At 42.6% G+C, this 23,668-nt stretch overlaps 2 protein-coding genes across 2 annotated transcripts; both read left to right on the forward strand.

Moving 5' to 3' along the window:
* Positions 1–4,255: 4,255 nt before the first annotated feature.
* On the forward strand, positions 4,256–9,092 carry LOC144741668 (F-box only protein 33-like). Its single transcript, XM_078624174.1, is given in 10 exon segments — positions 4,256–4,695; positions 6,604–6,714; positions 7,901–7,974; positions 7,977–8,060; positions 8,137–8,181; positions 8,184–8,344; positions 8,418–8,651; positions 8,653–8,716; positions 8,826–9,055; positions 9,057–9,092. Coding segments are annotated over 10 exon segments (1,479 nt in total).
* Positions 9,093–17,298: 8,206 nt separating this feature from the next.
* On the forward strand, positions 17,299–20,947 carry LOC144741667 (uncharacterized). Its single transcript, XM_078624173.1, is given in 13 exon segments — positions 17,299–17,410; positions 17,862–17,920; positions 17,922–17,944; positions 18,288–18,374; positions 18,468–18,519; positions 18,522–18,545; positions 18,709–18,803; positions 19,107–19,182; positions 19,289–19,444; positions 19,526–19,664; positions 19,755–19,978; positions 20,040–20,417; positions 20,543–20,947. Coding segments are annotated over 13 exon segments (1,830 nt in total).
* The last annotated feature ends 2,721 nt before the right edge of the window (positions 20,948–23,668 follow it).

Raw genomic sequence — 23,668 nt, forward strand, 5'->3', positions numbered from 1 at the left:
AATCAGTATTTCACAGGATGTTGTGTCTTAAAGCTGCAGTCCTGATGTAAAGCCAATGCTGCAGTTCAAAGCAGGGAACTTGGATTTAGGAGGAATTGTGATGTAACTGCGTGTGTTTGATGAGCCGGCTGATGTTTGTACTAAGATCTACTGGGGTTATATAAGTTGCATTCAGTGAAAATCGATTTATTTACATACTAGTTGTGACTAAACCCCTTCACTGAGTGCTCAGTCTTGTTTTATGATGAACTGTTGTTGATTACCTGCCTACACATACATTTATGAAACCTACGCAGCCATTGAAGTGAGGTCACTTAATAGCATTAATGTCTTTGAATAAATAGAGTAAGTCGGACAAGTTTTACATTTTATTTTCATGTAGGAAATTTTTTGAAAAGAAACAACATTAAAATGTTACAAAGGGAATATCAGCCTCTTCTCTCCTCATATCAACTCATCCTATCCAGACAAGCAGAGAAACTTAAATGAAACACACATTCAAACACATTCATAACATTTCATAGGTGGGGGAAAAAGGTATTACATGATAACACGATCAGTAAAGTGTTTATGTTCACAATCACAATACAAGGAAATGTCTACTTTCACAGTGCATGCGTGTGTGTAGTTCTGTCTGATGTTTGTGGTTTCTCTCTTGTGCTCAGAGGAAGTGAAAAGAGGCTGAAAGAGGCGACGACTGCTCTGAGGCTGTTCGCTCACAGGGTGAAACATCCAACCTCCTCTGCCAAGAGTGTGAGCTACTGAACCTCATGTAGAGTGTAGTTGTGGTTGTTAATGGTATCCATTTCATTTCATAGTGTTTACTGTGTACTGTGTACAGTTACATTCAGGTCCTATTTTTTATTCTCTGTTCATGTTGATTGCACCCTCACACACCAAGACAGCCTGACAATAAAATGCACACACAGACACACGCACACCATTGACACAAATGGGATGAGAACGTGTTACTATTTGAGGAGCTGGGGGTGTTTGACATGTGTAGAAATATTTGTGGCGGAGGGGACTTTTACTGCTGGCAAGTACAGGAGGAGATGTAAAAGAGTCAGTGTCAGCTGAGAGTGAATTCAGAGAAGTGTTGTGTCCACACATTGCAGGATGGCCATGGAGCATAAAAATCTGCTCTGATAACAGAATTTAAACATAAGATACATGAGTTTTTGTCATAAAACAGATGTGTTGTCCGGTCTTTACCCTGCTTCATTCAGCTTCTGTGAGATAAAGATCGTCCATAAATCCAACAGGAAGGTTGTTATAAAATTCCCCTTTCCCTGCACCTCTGATTAGAGCTGTGTCATCGTGTCCTGCAGGAACAGCATCTGCCGGATGATTGTCTGTGATTTTCAACTTGAGCAAAGCTTTATAACCAAACTTCACGGTCGACAGTTGGCTGCCTGTCCAGCACTCATCCTCCGTCCATCCGTTCAGGAACACTGAAGAAGTTGCTGGTGAACCAACTCCTCACAGCTCCTCACAGTCATTTGTTTTAGTTATAAATACACATGCTGACAGATTTAACAGACACAGGCTCAAATGTTTGCATCAAAAGAGAGACTCGCAGCTGATGAAGTGACTGATTATATTGATTATATTCCTCATTTTTGTACATTTCTGTTCTTTACAAGCTACGATGCTGACTGAACATTTTTGCACTCTGTAATCTCCTTGAACTATAAATAGCTTTTATTTTCATGCCTGAACATACACACCTGCATACAAAAGACATGCCCAGCATATCTTTGATGAGTACTAGGTGTACTTTGTACTGAACCTCCTGTCATGGAGCTCTGGCACCACCTAGTGTTCAGTAGCGGACCTGAAGCAGCATCAAACAGACGAGTATTTCAGAGGAAAATGTGTGAAGTAACATTTTTGTAGGGACATGAGAGTACGAGCTGCTGCAGTTACACTCTGCAGGTGCAAATAAAACTGATTTATTTACTGGGTTGACGTGATTAAAGGTTTTGGCACATTGGTTCCGCTTTATTTGATGCAAGGTACTTATATTACCCAAGAGGGGGGACTTCATCTTCTGGCCTCTGGTTATACTGCCAGAATCAGCCAGCTACAGTGGGATTACTTGTCCTGCTCAGAAGGAGGTCAGGCCCTGTGATAAAAAGACGAGCTCTTTTGGAAGAATGAATGTAACTACTGGAGGGAAGAGACAACAGTCTGAACGTGTCGTGCAGACTGGAGGAATGCCAGACCTCTACAGTTTTTATTCAAACTGTAAAAACCGATTATAGAAGTGGATCAAATGGCAGCAATTATCAGACTCAGACATACTTTATGAATCCCTGCAGGGAAATTTGTTTGTCACAGCAGCTCCAAGAATAGAAATATATAACACACAAAAGTGAAGTATAAATCAAATTACGAAAAATTGAAAAGCTTGACAAGTATTCAAATTAAATAAAAATAGAATAGTGTGCAGTAAGTAAGTAACTGAACTGTCTTTTTAATTACTTTTTTTTCCATAGAACTTGTTCAATAAGAGCAAAGTTGAATGTCTCCACTTAATTTTATTCATGATTAATTAGATGGACATTTTTCTCCTCATATGATTAATTTTGTGCATAATGTCTTAATCTTGACACAGAAATCCCCAGGAAGGCGGATAGCATGAGCAGCAGGCAGATCAGCAGAATCCCAGACTGTTAATAAAACACAAAACGCGTCAGAGGTCACATTCATTTATGCACACATCACTGAAGAGGAAGCAAGTAGTTCCTGGTGTCTAGTTCAGAGCTATAGTTGGCCTGTTTTATGTAGTATTTAGTGCAAAACAAGGACCAATAGACTACAGACCAGGTATAATACTAATAAATACGTCATCACATCATACAAATGTTTTCTCATTTTCCCTCAAAATTCACTTCCATTGTAAATCAAAAGAGCAGAATTCTCATGTAAGTAAAAATAATTACATTATTATTAAAAATACTCAATAATAAAATGACTGGACATGATGTCCACTGATCAAAATGCTAAATTAACTTAAATGTTCTCAAAACGCATGTTCACTGTAATAACCGGCAGACAAAGGAATGAATCCATCAAACATTTGATATTTTCTAGCAATAGCAGACATATCGGTATGTGTGATTATTAAGTTATAAAGTGCTATCTTGACATGAAATTCATTCATCCTCAAGCACCTTTCCAGTGGTTCTCCTTCCTGGGTATTTAATCGAGACTTAATCGAGTATTTAATCGACTTATATTCCCCTCTGTGCTCCATCTCCTCTGTGTAATCACCTGTCAGGAACTCAACTGTTGGACTGAAGGATGATATAAAGTCCTGAGTAAAAGTTTCGGGGAGAATATTGATGCTGAGCTAAGGAACTGTACATCAGCTTTGTGGTGAATGTGCCTCTGACTGTCATAGAACTCTATTTCACATGTAAAGAATCAAAGACAGGTGAAAGCAGGTGAATGAATTCTAGTACACAAGTATGATATAAGGTAAACCTGAAACATCACCATTTTACGTACGAAATGTTTATCGAAAATAAACAAAGTGTCAGTGTGCCAGTGTTTTGTGTTTCAATAAGGTTCAATTTGATATGTCTTATACATATCTAAGTCTTGTCTATTACTTATAACTGTGAGTCTAAGGGCCCCTAGACAAGAGTTCCAGTGTGTCTGGACTGCTGGTTTATGCACAAATGGCCAATAAAAACCTTGAATCCTTGAATGTTCTCTGAATGTTAACTAACGTACCATCTTGCAGTGAAAGATGCAGTTACATAAAAGAAAGAAAGAAGGGGGTGTGTCTGGGTGGGGATCACCTCCAAAATAAAGATCACATGTTGGCCATTCTTTGCCTCAGTGTCACAGCGCCCCGCAGCGGCGAAAGAGAGTATGGCAAAAATAACAGCACTGGAGACGAAACCATTCACTTGTTGACGCAGAGCTCCAACATCTGCGGTATACATGTTACTAAAGCTTTGATTTGATTTAGTCAATATTTGACATTGATTTTACAAACATCACAACAATGACACTGGGTGCTTTTTACACTTTTGCAACATGGATTGTGGTTGTTTTGTTCCCCATGCGGTGCCAAAGGTGGTGCGGTCCGATAGTATTGAAGGCAAAATTGAAAAGCGGGTTGTTTTCAGTGAGGACGGAGCGACGGTAGTGGATGTCGCTAGTGCATCGAATTACAAAACGGTTGTGGCTATAATTTCACAACTGGTTGGTGTTCACGTAGCGGTTTTCATACCTTGCCATGGCTCTGTGCGGGGGTGTCGGAGCCATGGCGTTGCCCAGCGAGCTTATCGTCCACATATTCTCTTTTCTATCCGACCGAGACAAGCTCCGGGCCTCTGCCGTGTGTTCACGCTGGAGGGAGTGTCTCTTCTACCCCGCGCTGTGGACCGAGCTCAAGCTCCGGATAGGTGGTTGTAAAGGTGGCGGCTCCAGTTCCGAGGAGACCCAGAGACTGGAATTCCTCATGCGGAAGTTTGGCTCTTTCGTCCGTGAGCTGCAGCTGGAACTTGCGCCCGTCGAAGGTTATCTTACCCCCCTCAACAGCGAGCCGTCGTCGACTAGAGTGGACCAGCCTGCTGGTTCCGACGATGACCCGCAGCTCTCCGAGCGATGGAGAGACGCCATGGTCACCTACATGGACCAGGTGTTATGTGTGTTCACCAGCATCCGCAACAACAGGTAATTTCGACCCAGAGCGGTTTTGTGATCCCCGTGTGTTTTATTCAGCTCGGTAAATGCGCGGTACATTCTTCTTCTGTGGACTTTTCACAGTATTGTTTGTTCTGCGTAGCTGCTAGCTAGCAGCTAGCTAGCTTAGTTAGCTATAAACAAACCGTGACATTAGCCGTTACGTAATTCGGTCTGCGGCGGAACAGCGTCAAACGCGATGCTGATATTATAACAGTGTTGTATTGCTCACATGTCCACATACATGCCAGTATGTCGATGCTAAATTAAACACTTGCGTTTCTTTTGTTGCCAGGCCTGTTTCCTGTGTTTGGTTTCCATATAGGCAGATACAATGCAGCTGTGACCTGCTGATATCAGCACTGACACACACACACACCATATGTCACTCCCTATACATAATATTTTACATTTAACATATAATCATCTGAACCGTACAACAATTGTTTGACCGGCAGTAATAAACTCAACTTTCTAGGGCACATTGCGGTTTTTGTTAAATTATTCCAGTGACAGTGAAGACTCCTAATATCATTGCTGACATTATAGCTTCTACCACCTTCTACATTGTTCTCTACTGTGCTTTGAAAGTGAAATTGCAGCCATCCAGCGCTGTTCCTGTCTTAGTTCTGCTGAGGGGGCAGAAAACTGGTTCAGTTGTGTCACTGAGAAGTTTTCCAACATTGTATGTTCAAAAGTCACAGATGAAACGACTCATAATACTAACCGTACATCATTGAAAAGCAATGACACCATAAAATACACCCAGATGTATGATTTGCATTTTATTATTTTTTTTTGCAAATCCACTTACCATTTTAATCATATGTTGACATAGTGTCAATAAATATCAGAAGGTTTCTTGGTGGAAAAAGGAAAGACAAATACTTTGATGGTTTCTCTGCAGTCATTTTGTCAAGCTCATTATGATTCACAGTAACAGGTTGGACGGTGGCTGGGTGGCGTCGCCACTATTGTCCCAACTCAGTTTGCTAATTTTCCACCCACACCTGACTGCCAGACAGTGTACAGATTATCAGAGATAAATATATAAATGTTGCCTTTTGAAAATAACTAACTACTAACTATTTTATAAATACTCTCCTGCACTGGGTGTTGCCAGGATATAGCCACCTCACAGGGGTCTGTAAATGAGTGATGCCTGTGCACAGCATGGGTGTAATTTAAATAATGTTATTTATATGGAATGCAGAGAGTTCAAGCTCCAAATGTATGTTGAAGGGGAATACACAGGTACATATACACCCAATCATCAGTGAACATTAAGTCAATAGTGACCCACCTGCTCTCCAGCTATGGTAACAGGATTATTTTATTTACAGTTGCAGACAGGGAGGAGATGTTGTATATACTCAAGTGTGGGCAGGTATAAATGTCTGAAATTTAGAAAGAATTTAGGCGGGTTGTAAACCAGATGTTGTCAATGCTCTGTAAATATCTATTAACACAGAGGCAGGTTGTTGTTGTCTTCCAGGCATGTCTACTTATGTTCTAACTACATTAACTGTACATTTTCACAAGTAATCGGAGACTGTGACAAGCAGTAGAGTCACTCACAGTTTTGGTATCAGCTTGAACTCTACTGCCGTCGCTGTTCTTTTTATTTGATCAGGGACAACACACTTGACTTCTTTTGACACATGTTGACACAGTGCATCACTTTCCCCCCCAGATATTTACAGAGTAAAAATCTCAAGAATTGTCTTTCTTTTGATATAGATGTTGAATATTGAAGATGAAAGAGGTGTTCTTCCATAACATTTGGTGTGAAATGTAATGAGTCCATCATAGTGGGTGAATAAATGGGTGCTTTCCTAACCTATTTTGATTGACTTGTGACTGTTTCTGTGTGTGTGTATGTGTTTGTCTCTCTCTCAGGAATCTACAGAAGTTGAGCCTGTATGGAGACACATGTGTCCTCCAGCAGGAGGGACTGTTGGACAGCTCTAACCTGCACCAGATTCATCAGGGGGATAAAAAAATCAATGAGTAAGAAGACTTTTCATATCCAGTTTCAGAAATTGCACAGACACTACAACACTGAAGTGTTGTGATTGACTGAACATGATTATTGGTTTTATTGTGGGAACTATGTGTGTTGTTTGGTGTGTTTGATGTTAGTTATGTGACAGAATGGTTAGATATCTGTCTCCCACATCAGCAGCACAATGGGCCCCTGAGCCATAGTCAAGGACGGCAGCGAGAGAGTTTAGCGTGAAGAAACTAAGTTGAATGAAAAATTTCCCAGTGTACAAACGGGTGTGAGCACTTCACCCCTCCAGGTGTGTGTTTAACCTTTTCAACAGCAAAAGACAGAATAGTTTCATAGCAGTTTGTAGTCGTCCTCCTCAAACATAAATGCACCCATTCAGCTTTATTGTCAGCTGCTATCAAACTACTTTGGCAGGTTGAAAGAAGGTCGATGAATGTTCTAGTGCATTTTGGAAAAAGTTACTTTTTGTTCCTCTTGAGTGTCCATTGTCCTTTTGTCTGATAAGAGATGCTGATTATTTAACATGAATGCTTGTTTACTAAGAAACTGCAAGATTTAATTGATTCATACCAAATGCTCTGTTCTCTGACCAAAAATCAAAAATAGTTTCTTCCACTGCAGCGGTAGTTTTTGTCGATTTACCTTTTATTACCTGTCTGTCTGTGACCTGGGTGGTGAATGAACATGTAGAGAGGTATGGACCTGAGAAGAACCCAATTAATTTTAGAACAGATCCATTTAACAGCCTGTCTGTCTACAGGATTACAGTAAGCCTCCTAACGGACCTGCACCTCCAGTCATTTAAACAACATTCAAAGCAAGCAATTTTTTGGATTCTCAAAAAGATTTTACTATTAGTTTGTGACCCTATGAGTGTGAGGTCCAAAAGGAAACTGTCAGATGGGAATGAGCTGCTCATTACATCACTCTGAAGGATCATCTCACTGGTAAACATTAAAAAACAGTCCCTTGTATGTCACAATTTGGAAATAAATTACAGATTGGGATCCAGAGTGCGACTGGTATATGTATGTATGTATGTATGCATATGTATGTGAATTTTCCATCCAGCAACAATAATCCATTTTAGCTGACATCTCGATCCAGTTATGAAAGTTGCATAGCCGTTGATTTCTCTCACTCCCTCTTTTCTATCCCGTTCTCCTCCTCTGCTCTTTGCAGAATCCAGCAGTTGTTCATGGAGTTTCTGTCAAACAGCAGGCAGCTGAGGTGGTTGTCCTGTAGCTTCATGCTGGGTCTGTGACTCCCTGCTCCTTAGCCTGCCTGTCAAATCCGTCAGCGGAGACCCTGAAACACCTCAGTTTACTGGACCACCAGCTCGGTATGCATCTTTTTCCAAGGCTTTTCTTCATCTGACACAGATTTACTAGAACGTTGTGTGTTTGTGTGTTCCTCAGGCCCGCTCATCTCACCCACGGAGCTGGATCGTCTCTCCACTCTTCATTCCTAGCTCTGGATTTCTCTGATCTGACGTCAGAGCTCTGTGGTCTGCTGGCATCTCCACGCCGTCCTCCGCTGCATCGCCTCTCCCTGCTGCTTAATGGTGCTGCTCTGGAGTTCAAACCGTTGGAGGGAACGGCGACAGAGGATGACTGGAAGGCACTGGTAAGGAATCCTGTGTTGTCCAACCCAATCTGATTTATGTGAACATGTTCTCAGCCCATACGATCATCCGCAGGTCCGTGGGAGTGCCAACTTGCGGGTGTACCTCATGGCCCTGGAGGTCGACAGCTCAGAGCTCCTCCGGGTCCTGAAGCCCAGCGTTCCTCTGGAGCGCCTCCACCTTGACAGTTACAACACACTGGTATCGGACGCCACCCTGGAGCTGATCTCTCACCAGTATAATAAAACGCTGACTCACTTCCTGCTGCTGAGGGACGACCCTGACTTCCCCGACCTTAGCGTCAATCGCACACGAAGATCCGCTGGTCCTGTTGGCATGGAGATGTACTCAGCTGTCTGTCCTGGTGATTCACGGTGAGCTCACAGAGCTTCCAGCAATAGAAGTTTGTGGCGAATCATTATAACATCTGTTTGATTTATTCGAGCTTGTGGAATAAAATGTTCTTCCATGTTGGTCCTTTAGGTTACACTGTGTGGTCCCATAACCTGGTGGCCATCTCTCGTCTGCGAGGCTCCAGTCTTCGTGTCCTGACCGTGTCAGAGGAGAGCATCGACTTTGACCCAGATCAGTCGGTGTATATGGAGGGCGACCCGGTCCACAACCTGGTCAAAGAGGTTTCTCTGGGCCTCGGCCGTGTCTGGCACCCGTGCTTGGATTCCAGCCTGGTTTTGTCTGAGCCCACCCAGCACTTCCAACCGCGAGCTGCACGCCTTCAGCATGGGCATGTGAGGCAGGGAAGTCCATCCCGACACGTCACAGCCTAAACCGGACCAGACCAGACCCACCAGGTCTACGTCAGACCGGATGAACCAGCAGACCCTGGTGAGACATCTGAACGTTAAAGCATAAATTTCACGTACGACAACTGACATGATTTGTTTTTATTTTATTTTTAGATTTTTGTCTTCATTTCACAGTGTTTTAGCACACAATCGACCAAACTCATATTTCTATTAGTTTTCCTGCTTTATTTTGTCGAAGACAAACCTTCCAGCTTTTAACTCGTCAAATTTATTCTCCATTAGTTCTTGATCTTCGGTCACCAGGACGACCACTGGTAGTTTAGGCAGTCTACTGAAACCAATCCTCCTCGTACCTGTCTGACGTGGGCCAATCTGGTCTGGTCTGGTTCCCGAGTATTCAGAGCTCGACGTCTCTCTCCCACCTTAATAACCTCCAGAGCCTCCGGATGATGTAACTTTGATTTCCTTCCTTTTATTTGATTCTTATTTGTAATCTCTCCCTCTTCTGTGCATAATCTTGTTTTCTCCTGTGCAGTGATTCCTTGCCTGTATAATCCTTGTGTTTATTTAAAAAGGATATATTATTATCCTGCTTGAGCAGGCAGGCTGCGTGAGTAATGGACCGGTGGGTGGTGTGTGTGTGTATGTTTAGACACAAGCTAATAGCTTTAGTAATGAAAGTATGTCTCTCTCTCCTCGTTTTTAACCATTGCTCCGTGTCTGTCTCTCCTGCTCTGGCAAATATCAGAGTTTGTAAATGTACCGATCAGTCACTTCCTGGGTAACATGGCTGCTGCTTCTTCCGTTGCTTTGTGAGCGAGCACCACGTGCACTTGTCCACTAGTTGGTAGAGCCTTGACAGCAGTGTGGGAATTTCTCCCTGTATTACTGACTGCGGCTGGTGCTAATCAGTTTTATTGCAGTGTCAGCAACAGCCATGTCAGAGCCATGATGCAGATTTATGACCACCATCTCTTGTGAAAGGCATTTTGAAAGCCAAATAGTTTTAATGAGCAGTTTAAGCACCTTACTGATGGTGTCCTGGAGACGGTTGTTACAAGTTTGTCTGCAACACCGCATCCATCGCTTGTAGACACTTTCTGAAGCCCTGCTAAGTCGACTGCATAGGGAGCCTCGTCTAGCTGACGTTCACAGCCAAACACGCTCTTCACTGAGCTTTCTACCCCTGTCTCATGTGTTTGGGATGTTTATAGCTGCTTAGCTTTTGCTTCTCACTGCTGTCATTTCGGAATTGTCTTTTTGTTTTTTACTGCGTTATATTGTCATGGAGAAGAAAAAGGGCGGCAGACTCAAACAACTGTGCATCACAAAGACCTCTAGAAGAAAAAGGGCGGCAGACTCAAACAACTGTGCATCACAAAGACCTCTGAAATCTTAAGAACATGTTAAACTTCGTCTGTTCTGAAGAAAAATTGTTACCATTTCATAGTGATATACACACACGCACACGTCAGTGTTGGAGAAATCTCTTTCACTACTTCAGCAGCAGTATTCTGCACACACGGCTCGCTAAGGTGGAAAATACCAAACCAGGCTTTTTACTGTCATGCCAGCAGCTTTGCGTGTTCAAACCTGAATCTCCCTCCTTGTTGATGAGTAAAAACAGTTCCTAATTAAGGACAGGGAGAAGAAACGGTTCTGAAATGTTCTGAATGTAATTTGTTTAGGGAAGAGTTTTGTCTCTGTAGTTCTATTTCTGGCAGAGATTATGACTGGAGCACATCTGCTGTGTCCGTCAAGTCTGGGCATGGTGATGTTCCACTGACAGCCAGGACTTGTTTGTTACGTTTCTGAGGAGAAGTTGCACAACAGCACACAACATGGCTTTGGGTCATGTGACTCATTTCTGTTCAGTCTCAGGTAGGCTCTTAACATCCCTATGGTGAAGGCAGCGGGGAGTGAGCTGTGTGGAAACAATCAATCCATGTGAGAATTGTGTAGAAAGAAAACAATCGAGTCACGTGAGATGTTTTATTTTTTTAAGTTCTGTGTCAGTCACAGTTGCCTTTGAAACGGCCCTCGTGTTTCCTTTCAATAGTAGACGATGCAAGTTATCTCGCCATCCATTGACCTCTCGCTCCACCTCTTTGGGAGGTCCGCAAACCTAATCATACATTTGTAGTTTTCAACGATTTAGGTTGATCAAGACAAATGAATGGCGCAAATTTTGCATCCAGCAGATGTTTCTTCAGGATACGAGCTGTTGTGGAGCGTCGATCCGATGACCTGAATGTAGTCAGTTATCTGGAAGAAATGATTGTTCCTCTGATAGCAACTGTAAAACGTGAGACTGTGACTGAGTTTGCTGTCTTTTTCAACGCCTGCAGCTGTTGTTGAAGCGCTGTAGAGGTCCTACCAAGCTCACTCTGAGCCTGAATATGATGTTCCCAGTGCTTAGTTGGGCATTTTACCCAGTGTGGTTCCTTCCTGTTACTCCACTATCTTCACTGGCTGTTGTCTCAGTGACGTGAGAAGGGAATGAAACTGATCTTAAATCTGTAAATTACTGAAGGTTTGTCTTCCTTGATCTCTGTCTTGCAGACGGTGAGGGTCCATATAGAGGTCTCAGAGTTTACATGTGTCAGTGGTTGGATGATTCCCACATCGAGGTGACCGGCAGTTTGCTCATCTGTGATTCGGACCTTAGCCATGATCATCTCCAGTCCTTTGGTCCGTATCTCAGGATAATTGTTTTTTTTAGCGTTTGTCTGTCGAGGTAGAGCCACGCACACACTCAGGAGGGGATCACAGCACCAACAGAACACATCCAGATTAGAACGCTGTTGGTTTTTAGTTCATCTGTTTCCTCCAGTCGTCTCGTTTCTCCCTCTCATCCTTCGCTTTGTTGGAGTTTTTAGAGCTACACTTTGATTCTTTTACTTGAGAAGTTTTACGCCGTTGGAGATTTGAAGGGATGTGAAGATAACAGCGACTTCAGATGGAAAATAATGTTCAGCGAGATGTTGCGTATCGGATATTTAAATCACCAAATGACATTTTAACAAGCTGATTTTTACAGTCTCTGGTCAGCTGAAGCTGAAAAACAGTTTCATGTCACGGAGCGTTTGCTAACCACAATCAGACAGCGTGTGTATAAAGTTTCTGTTTTAATCACAGACAGTCGGTTGGTAACTTTTAGTCTGATAGATGTGATGCTAAAATCTTCTGAGTGAACCTCTGGGACTGCACAGACAGGGGAAACTATATGTAGACAGAAGAAGTTTCTCTGTTAGCAACGACACCAATTCCAGTAAAGATGTAGAGGGGCTGAGCTCTGTGTGTTGACACACGTGAAACAGTCAAACCTTTGGAGAAGGTTGTGTGTCAGCACAAATGGCTTGCAGTCAAGTCATGTTGTGCCTAAAAGCCTCTGAAAGTCTCGCCACTTTTCCAACCTCTGCTCGCCCCGTTGTTGGCTGTCGTAGTCGGCTGTGTCAGGGAAGTCGTGCCTGTAGTTTGTTGTCTTGAGTGAGTAAGATGGCGTCGTGCGTGTGTGTGGTGCGTGTGTGTGCGTGTGTGTGTGTGACAAAGAGAGAGAGATGGGGTTGTAAGTCAAGCAGGAACAGAAATAATTCTCAGGGTACAATCAGTTTTCCTGAAGAGGAGAAGAGAGGAACAATAGCTCAGGCCTCCTGCTCATCAGCCTAGCAGGAGTCACTGAATCTGTTCTCCCTGGATGTGTTTTACCGCCGCGCCACAGAGACAGTGAAACAAACACATCAATCTGAAGTGCTCCCCCAACACACACTCACAGGCATTCTCCTTTCCTTGACTGCCATCGTCATTAGTCTGAGTGTGCGTCCAGTACGGTCACGTTCATTTCCACGTGTCCGTGACGTGTCCGCGGTTCACTCACACACTCCACATTCGTTCCTTTCATATTTTATCACCTGTTTCCATGTGAGGAGCAGGTTAATGTTTAACTAATGGTGTTTGCTTCCATCTCAGAGCACGTCGGAGGACTAAACATGGCTACTTTGGGACAGACTGTAGTGACTTGACGGCCAGTGTGGGGACGTGCCAGTATCGCTCTGTGATTAACACGGCATTGAAGTTCCTTTGGCTGCTGCTACAGGACGTTGTAGGACCTTGACGCTGGTGTGTCTGACAGATTATCTCATGTTTCCAGATTAATCAGGGTTTAGTCCTCAACTTTTTGAGGCTCTAAAGTGATTTGCAGCTAGAGATCTGTCAGACACAGACATTCCACATAAACGTTGTCTGACTAGCAAACAGTTTAGCACGTGTCTGAAGAGTCAGCATGAAGAGTATATACATATATAAAGATATATGAACTATTTTTTTTTACTTTGGTTCTGTGTTCGAGGGCGGCGGTGCAAGCCAGTAGTCACACCAGAGAACCAGCTGGTCTGTGCACAGCAGAGGGTGTGATACCGTTCAAACTATCGACTATTGCTAAGGTCAAGCCGGTTTGTGTGAGCGTGTGTGCTGTTGCGTTCATCTGATGCATCAGCATCTCTGAGGCCCTTCAAGGGCCTTTTGTGTCCGGTACACGAAAAAAGCCAACCCACTCTGACTGCTGAGATAAAACACTGACTCTCCATCAGGCGAGCTCCACCTCCGGATCGCCGCGTCAAAGCGAGTGTGTCGTCGCATGTGGCGTCCTTTGAGTGTGTTTCTTCTCAGATGAATGCACATTCAACATTCATGATTCCACCAGACTGTGTATACAGAGACTGACACAGCTGGCAGAGCCTTTAGAAAGAAATGGTTCACTGATCAGACGATGGTGACCAGTTACCAGCAGTCACTGTGCACTGATGCGCCTGCACCCAGTTCAGTCGGCATCTCTTCATCCGTCTGTGCTGTCTCGTGTTGGTTTCTTCACTCTTTATATGCATTCATCGATAATCCCCAGCGGGGCCAGTTTGACACAGTGGGTAATTTGAAAGCACAGAGCCGGCCTCTAATGTCGTCTGAGTAAGACCACAACTGCTTATTTAAAAAAAAAACATGAAGACGTAAACATGAGGTGTTGGTTGTCCCGTGCATACATCCGAGCCCGGATGCTCCCATTCTAACACCGATAGCATTGACGCGGCCAGGTGTGTGTGTATGTGTATGTGTTATCTAGAACCAAAGCAGCAGACTGTGTCAGATCTGGCATCATTCAAACGGGCGTAGAGACCAGAGGCAGATTCACATCAGACCGACCAGCTCACGCTGTCGCCTCGTGGGATGTTTGCGCACTGAATGCACCTAAAACCAGCTGGACTGAAGGGTTGTGGTTCACCTTTACGTATTTATGGACCTGGTTCTGAAAGGTTTGCCACAGAGACGGCAGGGGTTTCCTCATCGCAATGTTGGATTTTACTCACTTCCTGTTTGTGTTGTTGTTGTTTTTTTCCAATGGAAATGCTACAAAACAGACTACTACCAGTACATGGAGGACTTCTGAACGAGCACTGACCTCATGCACGAGTAGGAGGAGTCAAATCAACATCTGATTTGTTTCTGTGACGCTGAGAAGAAACACTGGATGTGTGCCACACGTGGTATGACTCAGTCCTGTGGAACAGATGTGGGTAGATTCTGAGCGAGACGTATTCTCATGAAGGCCATACGCCACACTAAGAGCCTTAGAGGACAATTTGGATGTTCCAGTTTACAGTTTCAGCCATTTTTGACAGGTGAGCAGGTTTTCCAGCCAGACGGCAGTACCACATTGTAGTCTTGAAGTCAGACGTGCGTGCGTCCGTGCGTGCGTGCGTGCGTGCGTGCGTCGCGTGCGTAGCGTGCGTGCGTGCGTGTGTGTGTCCCAGCTGCACCAAGGAGCTGATAGATATTCCCGCTCGGTGTCAGCCTCTTCCATGTCAGCTACTGTGGCTCTGATGTTCCTGGCTAGTAAACAAAGTCTTTCTTGTCAAGTCTGGAGAGCCAAACCTCCCAATGATCCAGGCAGGCAGGCCTGCTGCCCAGTCCAGCCCTCACAACTATGCAAGAGGAATGCATATAATCCACACTTTTATTGTTAATTTACTTTCTTTGCTCAATTGTCACACATGAAGACTCAACTAACACGAAACTTGCAATGACAATACTTTGGCCTTATGAGGATTCACAAAATCGTGTTATGTTTTTTTTTTCTTTGTTTGTTTTGTTTAGGGTTTTTTTTTTTCCTGTTTAAGATCTTGTGATTCTGGTCAGCCAGCGCAGCGACAGCAGCGGTGACAGCGGGCTCTCTCTTGGTCTCTGTGAGACTGGCTAGACGGCCCCAGTTTTATTGTGGTACGAATGTTTGTGCATTTGTTTTAAAATCCGGACAGCTTTGCAATAACAGCAGTCTTACGAGCAGTGCTGACAGCGCGCGGCTGCGTCTTTGAAAAAAAAACCATAGTGGAAGAGATACAAACTATATGAGAAGATATATAAACCCTCACAGTGCATATTTGTAGGTATCAACAATCCCACTGGCGTGGTATACTTGTATGTAACACATGTCTGGGTTCAGCTCATGAAGTATATTATGACATCACAGACTTTGTAAAGCAGAAACTATGTTGTTGTGTGCGTTTTGCAAAACTGGTTTTACCATCGTGGAATATTCTGATCGTTAAATGCCTGTGTGATTGTGTTGTGAGCACATTAGCAGTGGGTCTTTACCTTCTTTCTGTTAGAAGACACAACCCAAAGTACAGCTGGACGACTTCCAGTGCGAGAACGTTTCTGACTGCTGAGTGTGATGAAGATTTAGTCTGAGCAGTCTTCCTTCTGGTTCAGTGTAAAATAATTCTTCCATCTCTGTAAAACTACTCAAAGCATTTGAACCTGTCCAGGTGTCCTTTGGGTTCAGTCTGGCTGTAAGAGGAGTCCTGCGGCACGGTGAGAGGACGAGGTTTTTATCATTGAGAACTGTGTTGATCCCTGGTGCTTCTGTTGTAGATAAACAGGAGGGTTTCAAAAGTCCATGTAGAAAGTCCATGTAGAACCTCTCAGCTGGCACACGAGCACACGAGAGGGGTCGAAGATGTCCGAATGTTGATTTGAATCTGTGTCGAATGAATGCTTCTTTCCTTTTAGTCAGTGAATAAACGCATCAAAAAGTCCTTTGCTTCTGTCGTCTTTTCTCTTTGGCATTGAATGTAAGTTCCACTGTTGCCATGGCAATGTGATTCAAATCAAACAAATGAAAGAATTAGTCAGACTTTTGTTTAAAAAACAATGTGCATGTGTGTGCTAAAAATGCATAATATATATCATATATTTAATTTAAATGTAACTTGAAATTCTTCACAAAAAGTTCAAAAGTAATTAAAAGTGTAAAAAACAGTGCACTGCTGACTGTTAATCATCACAATCATGTAAAAATAAAACACTAAAATAAGAAACTTATACTCATTTTACAGCATGCATGCATGTGTATAATCTAAACATTTTACCAGTAGCTGCCACACAAGCTTTGCCAACAATCTCAACAATGTGACTTTTGGAATGTGCAGTAGGCTCATCTATTCACAGGGATTTCACACAGTTAAATCCAAGAAAACTTTTCCACCTAGTTACATTGTAAGGAACTGTTGTCATGTTTGCATTCACACACAGTCCAGTCTTACGCAGACACACACACACTGATGGCGAGATGAAGCTTCATGAGGCGTTGGAAGTTTTCACCCTGTTAGTCCATTCAAGCCTTCAAGGTCCGAAGCTTCATGGTGCTTAATTTTCTCTACTGTGCTATCAAGAGGACAATACATGTAAAACAGGCAGAGTGATTATAATGATGTAATAGTCAGCAGTGTACAAAACGTTTTTAATGATTTCCGTGCATTTCATATTGCCAATAAATAAAAGCCTGGATAACTTCACAGTGTACTTAAGCTGCAATTGTTGGTTTAGTTCATTTAATTCATTTAGTTTAGTCTTCACATTTTCACTGGCTGTACAGTGTAAGTTTGCTACATAGCATGAACTGAAATTCTCCGTTTGGCTCCAATTTAATGTCAGTGTCATGAGAAACAACCATTTTAATCCATCATATTTAGAAAAAAGAAAGATGGATGTATTTTCGAAAAGAGCGGGATTCTGTAATGTGTATGTTTGCGCAGCAGGGGGCAAAATTTCACTAAAGTCGAGTGTCAAACGGGATGGACACGAAAATAAAAGTAGCAGAAGAAGAAGAAACACGTGATTTCGCGCTAACCGGGAGTAAGATGGCGGTGGCGCTGCTGCGGAGCTTGCAAGATCAGATTGAAAAAGCCAAGGAAAGCTTGAAAAATGTGGACGATAATATCCGTAAACTAACCGGACGCGATCCTAATGAATCGAGGGTAAACGTACTCAAATGGCTGCTCGGTGTGTTTTCATGCTACAAAATTGACTAGCACCTTGTCGATGCTAAGTGCTTGCATGAGTCGCCAAGCTAGTTAGCCATAATTCCCTTGCTAATGCTAATTCTGTGTTAGCGAAAACACATAGCTGCTAATGTTAGTACGAGATTCTCGTGTTTAGCTGTGTCACCGATCAAATAAACCCTCAATACATAAGCCAAGCACGCAGCTAAACATCGACTGGCTTCGGCTTTAGATTAGCTTGAACTGAATATCATCCGGCTAACCAGCGTGAGCGTGAGGCCCCGGACGCGCAGTTCAAATAGATTTGCATGTGTGCTAATGATTTACAGTTTCTATCGTCGTTCTGTCTAGAAATTAATATGTAATTCTGATTTTATGTAAAGCGAAACCGGTGTGTGATGATGATATTTGTTGCTGTATGAATAGACCGGGCCAACTCCGCCGGCTCGGCGGCCCCATGGCAGGCCTGGGAGGGGGTAGAGGGCAGAGGATTCAACCTGCTCAGGTACGGTCCAACCGGAAGAAACTCCTGTCTGTGTTCTCTGTGGGGTTAACGGATTCTGTGAAAACCTTTTTAAGCAGCCAGTAAATACCGAATTACACTGGATACGTTCTAAAGTAATGTCCTTTGCTTTAATTAAAAAAGGCTTGAACACTGTTGACACTTTATCTAGCGTGTCCTCATCCTGTGTGGGCGATAGAGACAGTGAGACGACTCACTCACCGAGAACTAAATCTACAATAAAATGATCTGAGTCTGGGCACACTGATTGGAAATTCCTCCTTTTAGTAACTCAGCAGTGTTACAGTTGAAAGTTATATCAACAGTGGTGTGTGACCGTCTGCAGGCGCAGTCTCTCAGACATTGGAGGTGGCATCGGCGGCCCCCCTGCCAAGCAGAGGGATATTGAAGGAGCTACTGCTCAGGTAAGATCGTCATTTTGGATGAAAGTTTTTACTGACTGACTGCTTGACAGCTGGAGTGAGTCGATTAAGTCTGATGTGTGTCTGCACATTGTTGGGTGTAGGCTGGCAGGAGATCAGAGGGCCAGGAGAGACTCGCGCCACGACAGCGACGCCGCGAGGACGATGACGATGTCAAAAAGGTAAGAAGAAAGTTTAGAGGGTTTGTTCAATGTGCAGCTTTCATCATGTTCATTTGTTTCATTGCAACGCAGCAGATGAACATTTAAAGTTTAGAGCTTGAATGATCCGAATGTCATCGACCCGCTGTCACTTGAGTGAAGTAAATCTTTCTTCCTCCTTCAGCCGGCGTTGCAGTCGTCTGTCGTAGCTACCTCCAAAGAAAGAACACGCCGAGACCTCATTCAAGATCAGACCAAGGACGAGAAGGGCAAGCAGAGGTACTTGTGATCTGTTGTATTAAGGGTTAATAGACGGGTAGGTGTGGTCGCGGTGGTTCTTGGCCCCCGTGTCGTGCTTTGATTGACCCGCTGATGCCATCTTCACCCTCACATCGCTCCTTAAAAACTGTTAAATTCTCACCTGTACGCGAGCACCCAACACATTCTTGTCCTCTCCCAACAAGTGTAAAGAAATGTTAGAAATCATCCATTTTGCTTGTTTTTCCTCGTCAAATGTCCAGTTGTTTTTCACGCTGACAGCTGCCAGCCCAATCAGAATTGTCTTTTGGATTGTCTGGACAGGAATCGGCGTATGTTCGGCCTGCTGATGGGGACCCTGCAGAAGTTCAAACAGGAGTCCAACGTCTCTTCAGAAAAGGTGAGAAGACGTATTCATTTCTCGGATGTATTCAGAAAATGCCGTCCTCTTAAACGCTACGTTCCGCTAATCCCACTGATGCCGCGCCTGGCTTGTGTCCGCGCAGCAAAAGAGACGTTCAGAAATCGAGCAGAAGCTCGAGGTTCAAGCTGAGGTGGAGAGGAAGAAGGTGGAAACGGAAAAGAGGGAGTTGTTTGAAGAGAGGAGAGCCAAACAGACTGAGCTGAGGTTACTGGAGCAGAAAGTCGAGTTAGCTCAGTTGGTAAGAAAATGCTAAAATTAATCATCAGCAAATAGACAGAGACTTCTCTTTTGTACACACTCTTATTATGTTTGTCTCCAGCAAGAGGAGTGGAACAGCCACAACAGTCATCTGGTGAAATACATTCGCACCAAGACCAAACCTCATATCTTCTACATGCCTGGAAAAATGTGCTCCGCCACCCAGAAACTCCTCGACGACTCCACCAAGAAACTAAATGGTAGATGTGTGGACTTTCTGATCTTTAATGTCTTAGAATATTATATTTAACAGGTGCTGGGGAAAAAACTGTGTATTTGTTTCTGGACAGCTGTGTTTGATGAGAGGCGTGAGGCATTTGCCGAACACCTCAACAAGATGGAGTCCCGACCCCGGCGACAGCCACACCGCGACCAGGACGGCAACACCACGGCAACAGGGAAGGACCACTCAGCGGAGGGTAAGCCAGCAGGTCAGGTAGTCAAAGTGACAGGTAACAAGGGGGTTGTAGAGATGGAGGAAGACGAGGACGAGGACGAGGACGAGGAGGAGGAGGTAGAGAAGGAGGGGGGATAAGAAGGCTCCACAGAAGGACGAGAGGGTAGACGGGGAGAAGGAAGAGGTAGCAAAGGATGAGGAGGAAGGGATGGAGTTTAGTGAGGAGAGGAAGGAAGGGAACGAGGGGGAGAAGAGTAGGGAGGATCAGAGGGAAACAGGAGACAAGGAGGCAGGTGTGGAGTCAGAGGAGATGGAGGTGGAGCAGGTAGAGGGGGGTGAAGCTGACAGGAAAGAGGAGACCCCAGACCTCCAGAGCGACAAGATCCAGGACTCAGAGTCCTCAGAACCACCCGCAGCCACGCAAGAGCCACCAAAGCCAAGTCAGCTGCCTCAGCCCAGCCCCACTGCAGAGGATCCAGCAGGGAAGTCCTCTGAGCCCCAGGAGACCTCCCCAACGCCAGAACCCCAGTCCGCCTCTGACCCGCCTCAGCAGGATGTCGCCATACCTGGCCCCTGACGCCCCGAGCTCAGCAGGCGAAAAGGAGGGAGCGGAGGGAAAGCCGGGGGAGGTCGTGGCACTAACAGCTGATTCCCATGAGGCCTCCAGCGCTGCGCCGGCAGCTCAGGAGGATGGAGAAGAGCGGCAGAGGAAGGAAGAAAGAAAAGCAGCCGAAGAAAGGCCGCAGTAAGAGCTCCTCCTCTTCCTCCTCTGGCTCCTCCTCCAGCGGAAGCTCCTCCTCCTCATCGGGCTCCAGTCACTCGTCCACGTCGTCCTCCTCCTCCTCGTCCTCCTCGTCCAGCAGCCGCAGCCGCAGCCGAGACAGCGATAAGCGCAAAAGGAGGCTGTCAGACAGGGACAGGAAGAAGGGAGAAGAGAAAAATCACAAGAGAGGAGGGAGTAGTGGAGGAGGCAGGGACTCCAAAGGATCCAAGGAGAGGAGGAAGAGGAGTGATGAAGGCAGGGGCAGATCATCCCGGAGCGATAGGGAGCATAAAGATAGAGAAAGGAAGGACAAGAGACGCTAACGTTTCCAGTTCAGCCTTTAGGAAAGCTGGTGAGCACGAGAGAACGCTGGTGCAGACGTCGTTTAAAACGAGCCACAAACATGATCGACGGTGACAGATTGTATTTGTCATTTGCTGTTTCTTTCATTGGTTATTTTTTTTACGCCCTCATCTCTTCACCTGTCTCGAATGTGACCCACAAACGTCCCAGTGCAGCGAATTCGTACCGCTGAACACGTCGTTTTAAATCAGATCATTTCTCTTTGCTCTTTTAAAAGTCCTTGTGGTGTTGTGATGGTATCATTTTTTTAAAGAAGATTTTCATCCAGATCATAAAGTCATCGGCAGGTTTTGTAGTTCTGTCGACAGACCGTTATCTTCCAGTAGCTGTTGAAGTTGATGTGACAACGTGTTTCTCTTGTCTGACCAGTGTCCGGGCCCCTTGTATCCATCACACGGGTCACTTTCTCAAATACTGTTTTTGAAAATGTTTCAATTGTTTGTACTGCCAAATCTGCTTCAAATTAAAGGTGAAGAATCACTGGACATGTTTTTCTTTTGGGTATCAGATTTTTGAAAAGATGCTTGTTAAAATGATTTAACCAGTGCTGGTTAAAAGGAGAGCATGACTTTTTTTAAAATAATAACATAAGGCTAAAGCATGACACTTTTTACATAAAAAAACATAAGCATGACTTTTTTTTATTAAAAAAAAACGTAAGGCTATAGGATGACTTTTTTTAATGAAAAAAAACAAGGCTATAGCATGACTTTTTTTTAATTAAAAAAAAAACGTAAGGCTATAGCATGACTTTTTAAAAAAAAAAAACATAAGGCTATAGCATGACTTTTTTAAAAAAAAAAAAACAAGGCTATAGCATGACTTTTTTTATAAAATACATGAGGCTATAGCATGACTTTATTTAATTAAAAAAAAACATAAGGCTATAGCCTTACGTTTTTTTAATGAAAAAAAACATAAGGCTATAGCCTTACGTTTTTTTAATGAAAAAAACATAAGGCTATAGCATGACTTTTTTTTATAAAAAACGTAAGGCTATAGCATGACTTTTTTTTATAAAAAAAAACAAGGCTATAGCATGACTTTTTTTTTATAAAAAAAACCCATAAGGCTATAGCATGACTTTTTTTTTTATAAAAAACATGAGGCTATAGCATGACTTTTTTTTATAAAAAAAAAACATGAGGCTATAGCATGACTTTTTTTATAAAAAACGTAAGGCTATAGCATGACTTTAAAAAAAAAAAAAACGTAAGGCTATAGCATGACTTTTTTTTAATAAAAAAAACAAGGCTATAGCCTTACGTTTTTTTATAAAAAAAAACCCATAAGGCTATAGCATGACTTTTTTTATTTAAAAAAACGTAAGGCTATAGCATGACTTTTTAAAAAAAAAAACAACGTAAGGCTATAGCATGACTTTTTTGTATAAAAAACATGAGGCTATAGCATGACTTTTTTTATAAAAAAAAAAACATAAGGCGATAGCATGACTTTTTTTTTTATAAAAAACATGAGGCTATAGCATGACTTTTTTTCACTTTTTTTAATAAAAAAAAACATAAGGCTAGCATGACTATTTTTATAAAAAAACGTAAGGCTATAGCATGACTTTTTTATAAAAAAAACGTAAAGCTATAGCATGACTTTTTTTTTAATAAAAAAAAAAGTAAGGCTATAGCATGACTTTTTTTTAATAAAAAAAACCCAAGGCTATAGCATGACTTTTAAAAAAAAAAAAACGTAAGGCTATAGCATGACTTTTTTTATAAAAAACATAAGGCTATAGCATGACTTTTTTTCATTGAAAAAAACGTAAGGCTATAGCATGACTTTTTTCAATAAAAAACATAAGGCTATACTTTTTTTATATAAAAAACAAGGCTATAGATGACTTTTTTTATACAAAACGTAAGGTTATAGCATGACTTTTTTTTTCATGAAAAAAACATAAGGCTATCGCATGACTTTTTTTTTTTATAAAAAACGTAAGGCTATAGCATGACTTTTTTTTTATAAAAAACGTAAGGCTATAGCATGACTTTTTTCAATAAAAAAAACATAAGGCTATAGCATGACTTTTTTATAAAAAAAAACAAGGCTATAGCATGACTTTTTTATACAAAACGTAAGGCTATAGCATGACTTTTTTTTTCATGAAAAAAAAACATAAGGCTATAGCATGACTTTTTTTTTTTAAAAAAAACGTAAGGCTATAGCATGACTTTTTTCAATAAAAAAAACACAAGGCTATAGCATGACTTTTTAAAAAAAAACACGTTAGGCTATAGCATGACTTTTTTATAAAAAAAAAAACCGTAAGGCTATAGCATGACTTTTTTTTATAAAATACATGAGGCTATAGCATGACTTTATTTACATAAAAAAACAAGGCTAATAGCATGACCTTTTTTTATAAAAAAAACATAAGGCTATAGCATGACTTTTTTTATAAAAAACATAAGGCTATAGCATGACTTTTTTTATAAAAAAAAAACAAGGCTATAGCATGACTTTTTTTTAATAAAAAACGTAAGGCTATAGCATGACTTTTTTCAATAAAAAACAAGGCTATACTTTTTTTATATAAAAAACAAGGCTATAGGATGACTTTTTTTATACAAAACGTAAGGTTATAGCATGACTTTTTTTTCATGAAAAAAACAAGGCTATCGCATGACTTTTTTTTTTATAAAAAACGTAAGGCTATAGCATGACTT

The sequence above is a fragment of the Lampetra planeri genome, unplaced genomic scaffold (assembly GCF_965212315.1).
Source record: "Lampetra planeri unplaced genomic scaffold, kcLamPlan1.2.h2 scaffold_649, whole genome shotgun sequence".
Classification (NCBI taxonomy): domain Eukaryota; kingdom Metazoa; phylum Chordata; class Hyperoartia; order Petromyzontiformes; family Petromyzontidae; genus Lampetra; species Lampetra planeri.